The 17,487-nt window shown below is 40.4% G+C and overlaps 2 protein-coding genes across 3 annotated transcripts in view; one reads left to right on the top strand and one right to left on the bottom strand.

Annotated features, from left to right (window-relative positions):
• GPR176 (G protein-coupled receptor 176) overlaps positions 1–970 on the bottom strand; it is a 124,694-nt gene extending 123,724 nt beyond the window's left edge. Inside the window, exon 1 of the mRNA XM_061157611.1 lies at positions 252–970. Coding sequence (XP_061013594.1) covers positions 252–312 — 61 coding nt within the window. The 5' untranslated portion in view covers positions 313–970. The remainder of the gene's footprint in view (positions 1–251) is intronic.
• EIF2AK4 (eukaryotic translation initiation factor 2 alpha kinase 4) overlaps positions 1–17,487 on the top strand; it is a 100,947-nt gene that overhangs the window by 265 nt on the left and 83,195 nt on the right. For both annotated transcript variants that reach the window (XM_061157609.1, XM_061157608.1), the window contains exons 2-3: positions 13,846–13,958; positions 17,059–17,161. In XM_061157609.1, the coding sequence (XP_061013592.1) occupies positions 13,846–13,958; positions 17,059–17,161 (216 nt within the window). The remainder of the gene's footprint in view (positions 1–13,845; positions 13,959–17,058; positions 17,162–17,487) is intronic.

Below are 17,487 nucleotides of genomic sequence, written 5' to 3'. Positions count from 1 at the left end.
CTTGGCGCGGTCTACCGCGGCTAGGCCCGCCCGGCCTTGCCGGAAGCGAACACCCGACCCCCACTTCGGATTCTGGAGTTCTTTAATCCCTCGCGACCCACCCGCTCTCACTTCGTGTCCTTGCACCCGCAGCCGCACGGCGGGTCTCCGGAACCCCTGCCTGGGACAAGTTCTCTTACAGCCTTTCCCCTAAATCGGCTCTCGTCTTACCTGGCCTTGCTTCTTATCCCCCCTAACATTCCATAACATACCTGCCTCCTTACTGGCTTGTCTCTTTGGATTTGATACCACAGCGCATTCATGGGGACCCATTGCAACTTTGGGAACGCTTTGAGGGCTCTTGCACAGATCTTACTGATGTCCTTAATCAGAAGTCTCACCCTCCGGTATGTGTTCAGAACTGTTAGCCGTGTAATTACCCTGTACTCCTCAGGCATCCTCACTGTGTTTTGCGGTGTGGAGGAACTTTCCTCTGTGCCTTCCTTCAAGAGTGTGGAATATATTCTTCTTAGCTGTAATGAAGAGGGAGTGTGCTGAGTCCAAACCTTTTAAAACGGCATTTGGCTAAAATAGTTTCCTTTTTGTCTGGAAATATGACACATTTTAAGCTGCTGATACAGTTTTTCTCTCATCCTTGAAGCATTATCTACCAAACTATTGTTATCTACAGTATTTTTCAAAAAGTAGTACCTTTCTTCATCTGCCTTTAAGTCTTGGCATTTTACCACATGCACTTTTTCAGCACATGCAGGATTTGCTGAAGATCTGGGATCTCCTGGAGCTGTCAGGGCCAAACATTCTCCCTCTCACCCCATGTGTTCCTTCCTTAACTATTTATTGTTCTAGGTATTTGGAATATAGTCTGGCACAAACCAAACCAAACCCTCATCCTTCAGGGAGCTTACTTTCCTAGTACTTAATTTCAAGAGTTATTTTAAGACTGAAATAGTAGAAACGCTAATATTCCCCTTATACATACTTAAAATAATAACGTAACTTTCTGGTGATCTGGTAACTCCTCAGTTCCCTTGAGAACCAGGAAGTGTAACTAAAATATGTGTTACAAAGTGTACATTGGTACTCAATACAAAGCTCCTAAGACTTCATTCAGAGATAGTGTATTTAGTTTACACAGCTTAATTATCTGGTCCTAAGACTGCAAGAAAACAGAAGAGAACAAGGAACTGCTTGTGGGGATACTGATAATCTCAATTTATGGCTGGTGGCCTTTATAACAAGATAGTATAGTAAATAAAAACCAAGACTGTAAGAGGCAGGTAGAAGAATTCAGATAGCTGTACCCTGAGGTACATGGGCAAATATCCTTAACACTTTGCTAGGCCCCACAAGCAGCTAATTGGTAATCATAAGGATGAATCAGAAGGTAGTCATTCAACATAGAGAACAGACTTGTGCTGCCAAGAGGGAGGGGATGGGGAAGGGGTAAACTAGGAGTCTGGGGTTAGTAGATGCAAACTATTACATATAGAATGGATAAACAACAAAATCCTCCTGTATAGCACAGGGAACTCTATTCAGTATCCTGGGATAAAACATAATGGAAAAGAATATAAAGAGTGTATATATGTGTATAACTGAGTCACTCGGCTGTGCAGCAGAAATTAACACAACATTGTAAATCAACTATACTTCAATTTAAAAAAAAGTTAATTTTTCCTCCCAGTTAGGTTGCCCTCCAAGATTCGAAAACTTCCCCCACACCCGCCAGTGAGAGGGTTTCCTGGTGTTTGGAAACTTCCTCTATTAAGACTCCCTTCCCTGGACGGATCTCTGTCCCTAACTCTATTGTCTCTCTTTTTATCTTTTATATTTTGTCCTACCTCCTTTCGAAGACAGTGGGCTGCTTTTCTGGGCTCCTGATGTCCTCTGCTAGCGATCAGAAGTTGTTTTGTGGAGTTTGCTCAGCATTCATATGATCTTTCCATGAATTTGTGGGGGAAAAAGTGGTCTCCCCATTTTATTCCTCCGCCATCTTAGCTCCTCCTCCTTCCAAAAAAAAAAAAATGTAATCATTCAACAGGTACTTTTTACTTGCCAGTCTTTAGAGGAAGATTATTCAAGTCCACAGTCCTTTATCCAAACCCTGAGGCTTGATAGGTTTCAGAATTCCGAAGTGTTTGTGTTCATGGCCATGTGTGCACATTCCATACTTATCTAGTACCTCCCTCAATGGCTTCCCTGATGGTAAAGATGGTAAAATGTCTGCCTGCAATGCGGAAGACCTGGGTTCGATCCCTGGGTTGGGAAGATCCCCTGGGGAAGGAAATGGCAACCCACTCCAGTACTCTTTCCTGGAAAATTCCATGGACGGAGGAGCGTGGTAGGCTACAGTTCATGGGGTTGCAAAGAGTCAGACACCACTGAGCAACTTCACTTTCTTTCCCTCAATGTCTGGAGCAGCATCCAGAATCAAGAGCAGTGAAACGTGTGAATATTCAAGCGTTCACCCTCAGTGGGATGTGTAAAGACTATTAATAGCCTCATGTCAGTTCAGGCCAAATTTGCTGCCAGTAAATTCAGCCTCAGGATTATTGACCTGAGTAAACTTTAATTTTGTAAACATCTGAAGTTTTATAAACTTCTTTTTGTGAGATGTATTATAATGTAGAGTTTGGTTTAGTAGCATATATATATATATATATATATATATCATTAATAAATAAACACTTTGGGAATACATGCTAAAAATTGTTTTACATACTAAAGTTTGGACACTGCTAGTTTAAAATAGAATATCCTCTGAAGTTATCAATGTATTGTTAACTTAATTATCTTGGCTAATTTTCTGTCAGCCAAAGGCCTGCTCATTTATAATTTGATAGCTATTACAAACCTCCCTCCTAAAACCTTGCTTCCGTTTCTGGGCCCACTTATACAATGGTGTATAAGTACTTCTTTACCTACATATTCACCAACATTGTAGGTGTCTGACTTTTTCATCTTTAACTAGATGAAACATGTTTACTTCTTTAGTTATAAGTTATTAGGACCACCTTTGTCTGTAAGCCATGGTTTTTTTCTGTGAACTTTTTGATGTTGTTTAGTTTATTTTTACACTCTGCTGTCTATTTTCTCATTCATTTGTCAGAGCTATTTATATCTTGAGGCATACCATTTATATGTTAATTTATGTGTTAAGAAAATTAACATTTTAGGTTATTATATTGAAAATATTTTTCCCTAACGATTATGCATTTTGATATTTAGGTAATTTATGCAGTTTTTAAAAACTTATAGTCAATATAGTCAAAATGATCTTTTTTTCTTTATTGTTGTTACATGGTCCCTGTGGTGGTTTTTTCCCTGCTCCAGTGTTACCAAAAATGAATTCTTCAAGGCTTTCTTTTAAATCTTTCATAAGTTTTTAAAAAGCTTCCTTCAATTTTTTTTTTTTTTAAGTTCTTACCTCTGAGAATGAATCTTTTCCACTAATGTGAAATGCCACCTTTACATTGCATAAGAGTAGACTGGCTTCATAAGGATCAATTCAGTTCAGTTCAGTCACTCAGTCGTGTCCGACTCTGTGACCCCCGTGGACTGCAGCACACCAGGCTTCCCTGTCCATCACCAACTCCTGGAGCCTACTCAAATTCATGTCCATCACGTTAGTGATGCCATCCAGCCATCTCATCCTCTGTCCTCCCCTTCTCCTCCCACTTTCAATCTTTCCCAGCATCAGGGTCTTTTCCAATGAGTTGGTTCTTTGCATCAGTTGGCCACAGTATTGGAGTTTCAGCTTCAGCATTTAGTCCTTCCAGTGAATATTCAGGACTGATTTCCTTTAGGATGGACTGGTTGGATCTCCTTGCAGTCCAAGGGACTCTCAGGAGTCTTCTCCAACACCATAGTTCAAAAGCATCAATTTTTCGGCACTCAGCTTTCTTTATAGTCCAGCTCTCACATCCATACATGACTACTGGAAATACCATAGCTTTGACTAGACGGACCTGTGTTGGCAAAGTAATGTCTTTGCCTTTTAATATGCTGTCTGGTTTGGTCATAGTTTTTCTTCCAAGGAGCAAACGTCTTTTAATTTCATGGCTGCAGTCACCATCTGCAGTGATTTTGGAGCCCCAAAAAATAAAGTCTTTCACTGTTGTTCACACCTACATGCCTACTGCCTGGTAAACAGCTCTCACTTTTTGTTTGGTTGTTTGCTTGATATGTGCTTCCCTAGTTGCTCAGCTGGTAAAGAGTCTGCCTGCAATGCAGGGGACCCCACTTCCATTCCCAACTGTATTTGGGTGTATTTCTTGACACTCTATCCCAGAAATCTGTTTAGGTTCTGTGACCATATTACTTTCATTACTGTAGATTTATAACCAGCTTTAGTATTTAATGTAGTCATCATTTACAGAGTATTCATGACTAATTTTACTTTGGTTTTTCATTATGAACTTTAGAGTCAACTTGCCTGGTTAAAAAATTACACTGGCATTTTTACTGTAATAATGTTGTTATTGTTGTGCAGTCATTAAGTCCTGTCCGACTCTTTGAGACTCCATGAACTGCAGCATGCCAGGCTTCTCTGTCCTTCACTGTTTCCCTGAGTTTGCTCAAACTCATGTCCGTTGAGTCAGTGATGTCATCCAACCATTTCGTCCTTTGTCGCCCCCTTCTCCCGCCTTCATTCTTTCCCAGCATCAGGGTCTTTTCTGGTGAGTCACTTCTTTGCATCAGGTGGCCAAAGTATTGGAGCTTCAGCTTTAGCATCAGTCCTTTCAATGAATATTCAGGGTTGATTTCCTTAAGGATTGACTGGTTTAATCTCCTTGCGGTTCAAGGGACTCTCAAGAGTTCTCCAGCACCACAGTTAGAAAGCAACAATTGTTAGGTGATCAGCCTTTTTTATTGTCTAGCACTCACATCCATATATGACTGCTGGAAAAACCATAGTTTTGACTAGACGGAACTTTGTTGGCAAAGTGATGTCTCTGCTTTTTAATACACTGTCTAGGTTTGTCATAGCTATTCTTCCAAGGAGCCGGCGTCTTTTAATTTCATGGCTGCAGTCACCATCTGCAGTGATTTTGGAGCCCAAGAAAATGAAATCTGACACTGTTTCCACATTTTCCTCATCTATTTGCCATGAAGAGATAGGACCAAATGGCATGATCGTGGTTTTGTGGATGTTGAGTTTTAAGCCAGATTTTTCAGTCTCCTTTTTCACCTTCATCAAGAGGCTCTGTAGTTCCTCTTCACTTCCTGCCATTAAAGGGGTGTCATCTGCATATGTGAGGTTGTTGGTATTTCTGCCTCTGCTGGCAGTCTTGATTCCAGCTTGTGCTTCTTCCAACCTGGCATTTTGCATGATGTACTCCGCATACAAGTTAAATAAGCAGGGTAACAATATACAGCCTTGATGTTCTTCTTTCCCAATTTTGAACCAGTCTGTTGTTCCATGTCCAGTTCTAACTATTGCTTTTTGTCCTACAGACAGGTTCCTCAGGGATATTCCCATCTCGTTAAGAATATTCCACAGTTTGTTGTGATCCACACAGTCAAAGGCTTTAGCATAGTCAATGAAGCAGAAGTACATGTTTATTTGGAATTCTCTTGCTTCTTCTGGAATTCTCTTGCTTCTTCTATGTCCAGCATATGTTGGCAATTTGATCTCTGATTCTTCTGCCTTTTCCAAATCCACTTATACATCTGGAAGTTCCCGGTTCATGTACTGCTGAAGCCTCGCTAGAAGGATTTTTGAGCATGATCTTGCTGGCATGTGAAATGAGTGCAGTTGTATGGTAATTTGAACATTCTTCAGCAGTCCCTTTCTTTGGGATTGGAATGAAAACTGACCTTTTCCAGTCCTGTGGCCACTGCTGAATTTCCCAAGTGTGTTGGCATAATGAATGCGGCACGTTAACAGCATCATCTTTTAGGATTTGAAATAGCTCAGCTGGAATTCTGTCACTTCCAGTAGCTTTGTTTGTAGTAATGCTTCCTAAGGCCCACTTGACTTCACACTCCAGGATGTCTGGCTCTAGGTGAGTAAACACACCATCATAGTTATCTGGGTCGTGAAGATCTTTTTCGTACAGTTCTTCTGTGTATTCTTGCCACCTTTTCTTAATCTCTTCTGCTTCTGTTACGTTCTTATCCTTTTTGTCCTTTCTTGTGCCTATCTTTGCGTGAAGTGTTCCCTTGGTATCTCCAATTTTCTCAGAGATCTCTAGTCTTTCCCATTCTATTGTTTTCCTCTCTTTTTTTGCATTAGTCAGTTAAGAAGGCTTTCTTATCTCTCTCTCTTTGCTGTTCTCTCGAACTCTGCTTCAGTTGGGAATATCTTTCCCTTTCTCCTTTGCCTTTCACTTTCTTCTTTTCTCAGCAACTTGTAAGGCCTTCTCAGACAACCACTTTGCCTTCTTGCATTTCTTTATCTTGGGAATGATTTTGGTCATCATCTCCTATACAACTTTACAAACCTCTGTCCGTAGTTCTTCAGGCACTCTGTCTACCAGATCTAGTCCCTTGAATCTATTCGTCACCTCCGCTTATATTACTTGTATTTAATTTGGGGAGAACTCAGATTTGAGTATTTTAATGTTTATTTAAAATGGAGTCATAATTATTAAACTTTAAGGAATCTAGCAGTTTGCTGTTTTTTTTTTTTTTGTTCCTGGCCATTTGACAAATAGGCAGATGCTTGAGAACAGAAGATGAATGAATGAGCTTGGTGATTTTTATAAGGTCAGTTACAGAAAGTAACTGAGAGCTTTTACTATCATTATTGTTTTGTTTGGGGCATCTTTACAGACTTAAAACTAAAGACTTGCCCAGATTATCTAGCTTTCACATATTACTTTATTTCTAGATTTGTTGTTTTTTTACACAGACTAATTTCTTTCCCACATTATGGGATATGAGAACAGAAGCAAGTAATAAACATGGGGCCATGCTGAACGGAGTCTTGTCATCAAAATTTAAGGGGGATTTGACTAGCAGAGTCTAGATAACAATTCTAGACCAAACACCTGAAAGTGGTTTGAATTGTGTAGCTTGTTTTATATGCTTGTGGATGAAAATACATAACATAAAATACGCTAACTTAGTTTTTAAGTGTATAGTCTAGTGTGTTTATGTGGTTACTTGCAGATTGTGTTAGGTTTTCTTTTTTTAAGTATTGTTGGTTTATAATGTTGTGCCAGTCTCTGCTGTGCACCAGAGTGACTCAGTTTTACACGTAGATACATTCTTCTTTCAATATTCTTTGCCATTATGCTTTATCCTAGGAAATTGGATCTAGTTCATTGTGCTAGACAGTAGGACCGTCTTTTTTACGTAATAGTTTGTATCTACTAACCCCAAATTCCCGGTCCATCCTTCTCCCTCTTGTGTTAGTATTTTTAATTAATTTCCCAAACCTTGTCTTCACTCTGCTACTCATCTTGTAAACCAGTGACTTTTAATCACAGGCTGTCATTAACCCTCATGCCTTGGAACCAAAAGTTGTGCTCCTATGTGGAATGGCCGATAAAATTCTTTTTAACAGTCTTATGGCTCAGCAGGTAAAGAATCTACCAGCAATGCAGGAGACCCAGAAGACGAGGGTTTGATCCCTGGGTCAGGAAGATCCCCTAGAGGAAGAAATGGCAACACTCTCCAGTATTCTTGCTTAAAAAATCCCATGGACAGAGGAGCCTGTTGGGCTATAGTCTATGGGGTTGCCAAGAGTCAGACACGACTGAGCACACACTCTTCCTTCATTTCGGTACTTTTAGCAGAAATAGACACATGCTTATACCAGTTTATTTTGGGGTGAGTGTGAGGAGGTACCCAAGAGAAGCGTATTGAGACTGAGAAGCTGGTGTTTCTGCTGGCGTTGGCTCGGCACTCCTCTAGGTGGTATGTAGTCTGCTGAAAAGAGGGTTCCCAGGTCAGCGTTGCTAGTCCTGTGGGTGTAGTAATGTACTTGGGGTTTATTTCTTGAAGAGCTAATGTCTTTTTTTTAATTCCAGTGGGAATTAGTCTAAAGTATTACCTTTGATATTTTAGGACTGAGTTTGTATTACTCATTCACATTTTATACCTTGAGGATTTTTTTTTTCCTCACTGTTTTTTTTTTTTTTTTTTCCTCACTGTTTTGTAGTATTAAAGGGCTTCCCATGTAGCCCAGTGGTAAAGAATCTGCCTGCCAGTGCAGGAGATGTGTGTTTGATCCCTGGGTCAAGAAGAACTCCTGGAGAAGGAAATGGCAACCCACTCAAGTATTCTTGCCTGGAAAATTCCATCAACAGAAGAACCTGGTGGACTACAGTACCAGGAGTTGCAAAGAGTCAAACACAACTGAGCAACTGAGTACATGTATAGTAGTATACTTCAGACGAGATCGGGCGCGTTCAGAGTGGTATGGCCGTAGACAGTATTATACTTCAGACGAGTATCCAACTTCATGATCTCATTGAAAAGTGTTTTACTCATATTTCATTATAGTGTGGCCTTCTTTCCATGACTGCTTCTTGTCACTTATATTTTCAATCTTCAAAACAAATCTTTTTCCTCATGTAGAATTTTGTATATTTTGTAGCAATATGTTCTGCATTGCTTTCCTCTCATTACATGCTCTCAAAAAGTTTTGTTTACCCCTTACTATGTATTTTTCTGTCTACAAATATTTTTTCCAGGAATTCATTATTTCCTTGTGCAGGTTAGATCAAAGATTTTATCAATATTAAATTCTAATGACAGTTTATCTTCTAAAGGCATGGAAGATGCCCTACCCAGTCTTAATCTTTTATATATCTTGGTTGTTGAACTTTTTAATGAAATCCTGTTCAGTTCCAGGAATCTCTGAATGTCCTAATATGAGCTAATGCTTGGTATCCTAAACATGTTTTGCATAAGAGCCTCTTTACATATAGGGGAGCCTCTCAGGTTGCTTCAGAAAAGCTTGCTGAATTTTCTGTTCTTACCTCTGAAAGCACTGTTCCCTGACTGTCATTTTTTTTTCCCAGTGAGCCTGTGCTGGTTAAAATTAAGTTTAGGTACATATGACAGAAAACTTTAAATAACAAAGTCTATTTTTTTATATGTAAAAGTCGAGCTGAGGGCTTTTTCTGAATTACTGTTCTACCAACCTTACTGCCCCCTACATGGTCTGAAATGGCTGTCTAGCTTCCAGTCATCATGTCTGCAATCCAGCCAGCTGGAAGGAGAGAGGGATGAAAAAGCTTCATGCCTTTCTTTTAATAAAGGTCACTTCCTTGAAATTGTATCTTACCGTTCTTTCATATTCAGTTCAGTTCAGTCACTCAGGCGTATCCGACTCTTTGTGATCCCATGGACTGCAGCACGCCAGGCCTCCCTGTCCATCACCAACTCCCAGAGTTCACCCAAACTCATGTCCATTGAGTCGATGATGCTATCCAACCATCTCATCCTCTGTCGTCCCCTTCTCCTCCTGCCTTCAGTCCTTCCCAGCATCAGGGTCTTTTCAAATGAGTCTTTCATATTACTGTCTTTAAATTAATCCAGTAGCTACACTGAGCTGCAGACGAGTTGGGGAAATGTATTTAGCTAAAAAAATTGAGGATTCTATTACAAAGAAATAAAAGGAGAGTGGATATTGGGGAAACAGTACTCCAAAGTCTGTGCTTCATGAGGAGGAATATCATTCTGGCCCAGTCAAGCTGTCAGCCAAAGACGAAAGCTTTAGAAGTAGCTAGTCACCTGGTAGCTTCAATGTCCTGCTCTTTGGGTTGGTCTCACTTGGCACTCAGAACCAGACAAGTTGTTAGATTTTTGTCCAACATAGGTCATTCATCAGCATCCCTGGGTCTGTTCCTTCATCCAAACCACCATAACTGGACTCATGCATTTCCTAAAGCTGAAACCTTTAGGCGTCCAGGAATGTCTTCACTTTGTATCCGAACTTTTTCCTCTTTCCTCAGGGTTTGCTTTGGCATTATCTGAGCTCACCACTATTATCACCACAGTCCTGCTAGTGTTGCTGTGCGGTAGAAGTAACTAGAACACTAGATTTGCATTTGTCCTAAGGCTGGGTCAGCCCAGGAATGTTTGCAGGATCCTAACCACTTTTTTTGGAGAAGGAAATGGCAACCCACTCCAGTGTTCTTGCCTGGAGAATCCCAGGGACGGGGGAGCCTGGTGAGCTGCCGTCTATGGGGTCGCACAGAGTTGGACACGACTGAAGTGACTTAGCAGCAGCAACCACTTTTTTAGGCCATTGTTTTATATACTGATGTTCTGCCTGGTGGTCCCCTAGTGACTGAGAGAGACCTCCTTCCCTGATGCTTTCCAGGAATCTTTACCTTGATTCATTGTTCCTTCTTAAGCATCACCTTAAGCATCCCCTTTATTAAAGAATGGTATGGGCTTCCCTGATAGCTCAGTTGGTAAAGAATCTGCCTGCAATGCAGGAGACCCTGGTTTAATTCCTGGGTCCTGAAGATCTCCTAGAAAGAGATAGGCTTCCCACTCCAGTATTCTTGGGCTTCCCTTGTAGCTCAGCTGGTAAAGAATCCACCTGCAGTGTGGGAGACCTAGGTTGGGAGGATCCCCTGGAGAAGGGAAAGGCTACCCACTCTAGTATTCTGGCCTGGAGAATCCGTATACTGTATGGTCCATGGGATCACAAAGAGTCAGACACGACTGAGCGACTTTTGCTTTCACTTTGTAAAGAATATCTTCAAAATGTGTAGTCTCCCAGGGGCCTCTCTTTTCTGAAGCTGGCTTCTGTTCTAGTGATTCCAGACATGAAATGCGGACCTCCCTGTACTGTTTGCTGAGAAGGTCAGTTACATTCAGGTACACACTGCACTTCCTGCATAAAGAGAAAAGGGAATGCTAAACCAAATTTGTTATCTTATGTGTGCGGAGATAACCCCCTTCCTGTGGCATATGTTGTCTGTTACAAGTTTATCTCTATACCGAGCCCAGGAAAGTCCATCCCTTGGTTGCATTCGTAGTTTCTACTCACACAACTTACTTATATATTAGTAGTTAGTGACTCTTGCTCCTTTCATTTATAGAAGACTACTGCAGTGTTGTTGCTTCAAAACAGAAAATCTGCTGTTGCTCCTAGATACTGTGCTTGTGTTTTAACACCTTGGCTTCCACCTCTTTCACCTTGGGGCTGCAGGGTCTTGGATATTTTACTTCAAGAACATTATCTCTATGGCATTTCCCGTTTTTTTTTTTTTTTTAATTTATTAAAGTATAGTTGATTAGCAATGTTGTGTTAATTTCTGCCTCACAGCAAAGTGACTCAGTTACAGATATATATATGTGTGTGTGTGTGTGTATTCTTACTTTCATATTTATTTTGACTTTTTAAGCTATGTGGGTCAGTATGGACTTATAGCAGTATCTCCATCTGCATTCTAAAATACAGTTTTCGTTGGTCTTCAGCCAAATTAGAAAACGAAAGGCAGAATAATGTATATGTGAAGATATAGTAATATAAGCTAAATTGACTACACTTTATTCTGTTTTTGTACTTTTCTCCTACTTTTGGTACTAAAATATTCTCTATTTTCTAAAGTGATATCTACAGTAGAGAGGGAGCAAAAAAGTATTTTCTTGACAAAAGTGTAAGTTGGTGACTGTAGTGTCTCTCTAAAATTTGAGGCCTATGAGATGAGAAATCTCTAAAGATTTGACCTGGTGGAGAAAGCATTGGGGAAATTTTGAGTCTGTCTAATTAGCCTTTCTCTTAGTTTTTACATCTCTAAAATGGAGACATATACCTTTTTCTACTTCATTGGATTGATGTTGGGAAGTGAATAATAATAACACAGGCAAAGACTGGTTGATAGGATTTACTTCAAAATGACTTAACATGGCACGTGGGGATAGGACACACATAGATACACAAGACTGGCTGCGATTGGGTCATTATTGAAACTGGCTGGTAAGCACATGGAGTTCATTATATCATTATCAGCTTTGTTTGAAAATTTCCATACTGAAAAGCTTTTCCAGAAGTGAGGCTGTTTAGGAGACTGGTCAAAGTAATAGTTTGTCCTTTCCTTCTTAGCAAGTGAGAATTGGTATTTTTGCTGCTTTTAGCAAATAAATGCTTGCCCTGTTAAATTCTGTCTGATATGTAAAGCAGATAACAGCCAGCCTGTCTTGATTGAAGAGGAAACAGGAAACTGGGAATCTAACAGGTTCAGTTTCATTCTCACTCCTGTGGGGATCTTCAGAGGAAAGCCTCCTCTACCTGCTTTTTTTTTCCCCTCACATCTTCCTGTCATTCTAGGAGAGCCCCTCCTCCAGTCAGTTTAGCCTGTTTCTGTTCTGCCCAGGATCCATCAACTTCAGATCCTAATTTGGTCTCCTTCCCGCTCTTCCATAATATTTCCATCAACATCCTCATACTCTGTAGTATCTCTCTTCTTTAAAACAGAACAAAATAAAATTATCCCTTGATTTCACCTGCACCTCCAGTCTATGGCCCCACTTCCTGTCTCCTTTAATTTAACTCAAACCGACACCTCCTTGAAAGGGTTGTCATAGACTTGCTGTGGTCTCATCCTCACCCAACATCCACTCCTCTCATACCAGGGTCTGCTCTTGGCATGGCCACCTGCAGTCCTCGTGTTTCCTCTCAGTGGATGTCCTCTTTCCTCATCCAACTCTGCTTCAAGGAGCTAGAGATCTACAAGACACTAGCCTTCTGGTTTCCTCTCTCAGGGCCCAGTCTCTCTGTCCGCTTTATCTCAAATCCACCTTCTTCTCTCTCCTTTGCCACCAACACAGACTGAGTTTTTACAGTAGCTTTTTTAAAAAAATCAAGGATTATTATAAATGAAAACCGAGCTTATGTATTTTATATACACAGCTGACTGTATACTTCAGAGCGCCACAAGTAAGCTTCATGTTCTGTCAGAATTTAATGTTTCTCAATACTTTGTCGCTCTTGGAAGAATTTTTATGCTTTCTCTTTTCTGATAAGGCCACATTTCTCTTTTTGCTCTGGCTGCCTGGACATTCCAAGGCAAAGGCAAGCTTCAGCTCCTTTCAGCTCCTTAGTCTAGCAACCCAGCAACTCAGGATTGGTGTTAACAAGGGAGGGCTGATGGGAAAGACACAGGTTTAGTTGTCTTAGTTGGATTTGAAGTCCAGCCTTGCCTCTCTGTGTTCGTGGGGAAGAAACTTTGAGCCTGAACCGCCTTGTCTATAAAGTGGAGATGACACCTACCTCACAGAGTTGGTAGGTTTATATTTATAAATTATCTAAACTGCCTCAAATCCTTTTTGGGAAGAGCATATATAAATAAAGGATAATGGAATATGTAGTTATTCGGGGAAAAACAGTTGGTTGAAAGCATACACAGTTTTAGAAGAGCTATCAGATTTCTGCTTGTCAAGATTTTCACGTGTTGTCTCAGTATTTGAAGTAGCCCCTGTCCAGGAGGCCTTCTCTGACCCACCTGTCTGAGTACCTTCTCCTCCTCCACCAGCCTGCTCCATGACTCAGCTTTGCTTTCTTCACAACACTGGTCACTATTTGAAAATATTTGTATGTCTTCTGCTTTGTGTCAGCTAGTCGGCTCCCTGTCTGTGGAGATTTGCTCCTGCACTCTCAGTCTCTAGGGCAACACCTGCTTACTTGAATAAATGGAGGCTGCGTGGGACATTTCAGGTCACTCCTTAGAAAACTGAAAAGGAAAATGTACTCTCTCTGGCACAAGTTTTATTTTTAAACCATGCTTTAGGAAAATGTGACCAAAGCAACTGTATAAAGTAAAACTATGTGTAATATTTAAAAAGTAGAACTTTTGAGCTGAAATAATTATTATCTTAATCGTAAATGACTGGCTGTCTAGAGAAAAAAAAGATTTTCTTTTTCTCTTTTAGGTCAAAGAGCCTCCTGAAATCAATTTAGTTCTGTACCCTCGAGGCCTGACTGGTGAAGAAGTGTACGTAAAAGTGGATTTGAGAGTGAAATGCCCACCCACCTATCCAGATGTGTGAGTTCACTTATAAATGTGTGTGTTAGTCTCTCAGTCATGTCCAACTCTTGCAACCCCATGGACTGTAGCCCACCAGGCTCTTCTGTCCGTGGAATTCCCGAGGCAAGAATACTGGAGTGGGTAGCCATTCTTTTCTCTAGGGTATCTTCCCAACCCAGGGATCAAACCCAGGTCTCCTGCACCGCAGGCAGACTTTACCGTCTGAGTCACCAGGGAAGTCTGTTTATAAATAGCTTTGATGTGATTTCAGTTCTCAGTTTTGAAAATGTAGGACCAGGTTGAAGTTAATGGTATTTTCTCCTTCTGGCCCCCATTCCATTTAAAATTTTATTTCCTATCACCTGCAATTCATCAGAACTACATCAGCAATAGATGTTTTCATGAAGCCTGTCTCCTGTTAGGTTGGCTTCTAGTTAATAGTCTCTATGGGTGGTTATGTTTGCTCCATGACTAATGTTTGCTTCTTCTGTTGTGTTAACTTTTGTTTAATTTTTTCACAAACTAGGAAGAGGAACAATTTAGGGGAGAAAAGATAAAGGTGCAGTGATTATAAAAGCCTTGTGTACTTAGTTTTAAAGTACAGTTTACATTAGGACTTAGAGTAGACTTCCGAGCCTAGTGGGACCTTGACTTCCTAAAGTAGAGAAGGATTTACTCGCCCTCTTTCAGGGTCAGGAAGATGAAAGATCATGTAACATCGCTGGCCTCCACCCATTAAATGCCTAAAGAGTTTTCCAGTCAGTGAGACAGCCAAAAACCTCGTGTATTTCTAAACACCCCATGAAGGTAACACCCCCTCGGGTTCAGATCCACTAGTAAAACAAAAGCATTAGCTGTCAAGGCTCAAATATTCTTCATTTCAAGTACCGTGCATATTCCATGCAATCTTTTCCCAGACATTCCATGCAGAAAAGCAGATTTGGCCTGCATGATGTTTTTTTTAATTGAGCTTGTTGTGCAGGAAGCCAGTGAAGGAAAGTGATGAATAAAAGGATGTACTGCCTTACCCAGGGGGTGATAAATATATGGAATTTGTTACCTTAAGAGGTGATGGAGTTTATGAAAATACAGCCCAACCTCTGTGCCTAGAGTAGAATATAGTAGACATTCAGAAAGTTAATTTATGCATTAATTGAAAAGTAATTAATTTTATGAAAGAAAAATAAGACAGTGCCTCTCTCGGTCTTATTTTTCCTGACACCAAATAGGTGGTGTCTTTTCTGACACCAAATAGGTGGTGTCTTTTCTGACACCAACTGGGTGTCTAAACAATTCAGTTCAGTTATGACACTAACTGTCCATAGTTCTTGATAGCTGAGTTGGGGGCTCAGTCCCATAACGAGACGTGGATGCCAGTTGCAAGTCCCAGTACTTCTGATGAACTGGCTATAAATTTGCACATTCCTATGACACCCCCCCCGCCCCCGCCCCAGGTTTGATAATTTGCTAGAACAGTTTACAGAACTCAGGAAAGCACTTCACTTACTACTACTGGTTTGTTATCAAAGATACAACTCAGGACTGGCCAGATGGAAGAGATGCTTAGGCAAGAAATATGTAGAGGGGCACAGAGCTTCTTTGCCTTCTTGACATTGACTGATGTCACCTTGGAGGAGGGACATAATTACCCCTGTTTGAGAACCACTATGTTAGAGAACTCATCAGGTAAATCTTGACATGTCCCCTTGATAAAAATATCATTTAAGAAACAGCGTGCAAGTGTTTACAAAAGTTAAAAAGTAAACATTGTAATATCAGCTACATAAACTTATGAATTATGTACCAAGGGCATGAAGAGAACATTGGAAATTTTACAGTGTTTAATTAGTGTTGCAGACAAATTTTTCACTATTCTTAATATTGCTTAATAGTTAATATTGCTATATAATGACTGCTTGATTTTTTTTTTTTTTAATTATGTAAGTCTTGGGAAAACATTCCTATCTTTTGAGATAACATCATGCAGGAAAACTTTCCTTTTCTGCAAAATAGTCCTTTATACCTTTAAATGAGTCCTTTATATGAGAAAGAGAATCCTGGATTAAATGGACCTTACGTAGACTTTCTCTAAGATTTCCATCTATCCAGGTAGATGATGACTGTAGTAATCTGTCATAATGAAGCATTGAGAGAATGCATAGATAAGTGAATAGTAAAGGCTTCATCAAGGTAAAATGCCATGAATTACTCAGAAATGCTTGGTGGGAAGTGATGAATCATTTTCTTATCTGTAAAATTAAATAAAGCCTACTTAATCTCAAGAGTTGTTATTGAATGTGTTGTGATTGGAAATAAGAGGAACCCCAAGGGAGGGCTGATGGTATTTTCCTTGGGTAGAAGGTGTTGACTGTTAGTTGTGCCCTATAGAGATGAAGAAGAGCATGTGGTAGGCATCCTTGGAATAGCAGAGTTTGCAGGGTGTGCATGACATGAGTGAGTGAGCTCATTTATAGCAGAATGAGTTCCTGGGACACAGCCAGTTGTAGGAGTACTAGATAGAACACTGTGCCTCCATCTCACACATAGTTATTCTTATCCTGCTTTATGCTAGGAGCAGACAGATGATCACAGAGTGCTTAGACCCTTGTGGCTGAGCTGTCAGAGTTCGCTGATGTTAGGGGGCAAGCCAGGATCGAGCATTACCATAAAAGGGAGTGCATGGTGAAGTTCCTAGGCTAGAATCACACACAGAGGTGGAGTCATTTGTTAAAAGGCAGTAAATAGTAGTTGATGTTAGAAATTTGAATCATGTTGTAAAGCTGAAACCAGAGACAGAGGAGCTGGAGAGACACCTGATCGAGCCCCACTTAAGTCTGGTCCTCTTGGGGAGCAGGGCACTCGGAAGCCCATCCTGATGCCTGGCCAGCCCCTTTCTGCCCTACAGACTGCCGGCAACTCCATGTTGAGTGCTGTGTCAACAGAGTTGCTGGGGTAAAGTTGAAATCCTTTTGAGATGAAAGGAAATGTTTTTGGGGTACAGAGAAGTCCACAAGTGAGGCCCTTACGGAAACCCCAGGCTCCAAGCTTGAAAATTAGCAAATATTAATGCAAACAATCTGTACTTTTTAGAGTAACTCTTTTTTGTTTTCTTTTCCAGAGTCCCTGAAATAGAATTAAAGAATGCCAAAGGTCTGTCAAATGAAAGTGTTAATTTGTTAAAGTCCCGCCTAGAAGAAATGGCCAAAAAACACTGTGGCGAGGTATGATTTGTAAAACTGGGATTATGACAGAATGATAAAAATCTCATCATGTTCACTAGTGTTTGCCTTCCAGTCTTTTCTTTGACTTAAAGGCTTTCCCATTGCATCTCAGATCTAACTTTCACCAGAATGTTCTGTTTTTTGTTGGTATCTACAAAGGGGAATATTGCTGTTTGTATTGCTTTAATTAACAGTACTTATGAATTATGAATTGTAGAGTGTATATAGACAGTACTGTTGATACTTAATTCTTCTGGAAACACTCCGTATGAAACTGACCAGACTTTTTGCACACTTTGAGCCTGGCATCATGACCTCATCTTGAC

This window comes from Dama dama, chromosome 12, assembly GCF_033118175.1.
Source record: "Dama dama isolate Ldn47 chromosome 12, ASM3311817v1, whole genome shotgun sequence".
Classification (NCBI taxonomy): domain Eukaryota; kingdom Metazoa; phylum Chordata; class Mammalia; order Artiodactyla; family Cervidae; genus Dama; species Dama dama.
The sequence above is the reverse complement of the archived record's forward strand: the minus strand, read 5'-3'. Positions and strand labels throughout refer to the sequence as shown.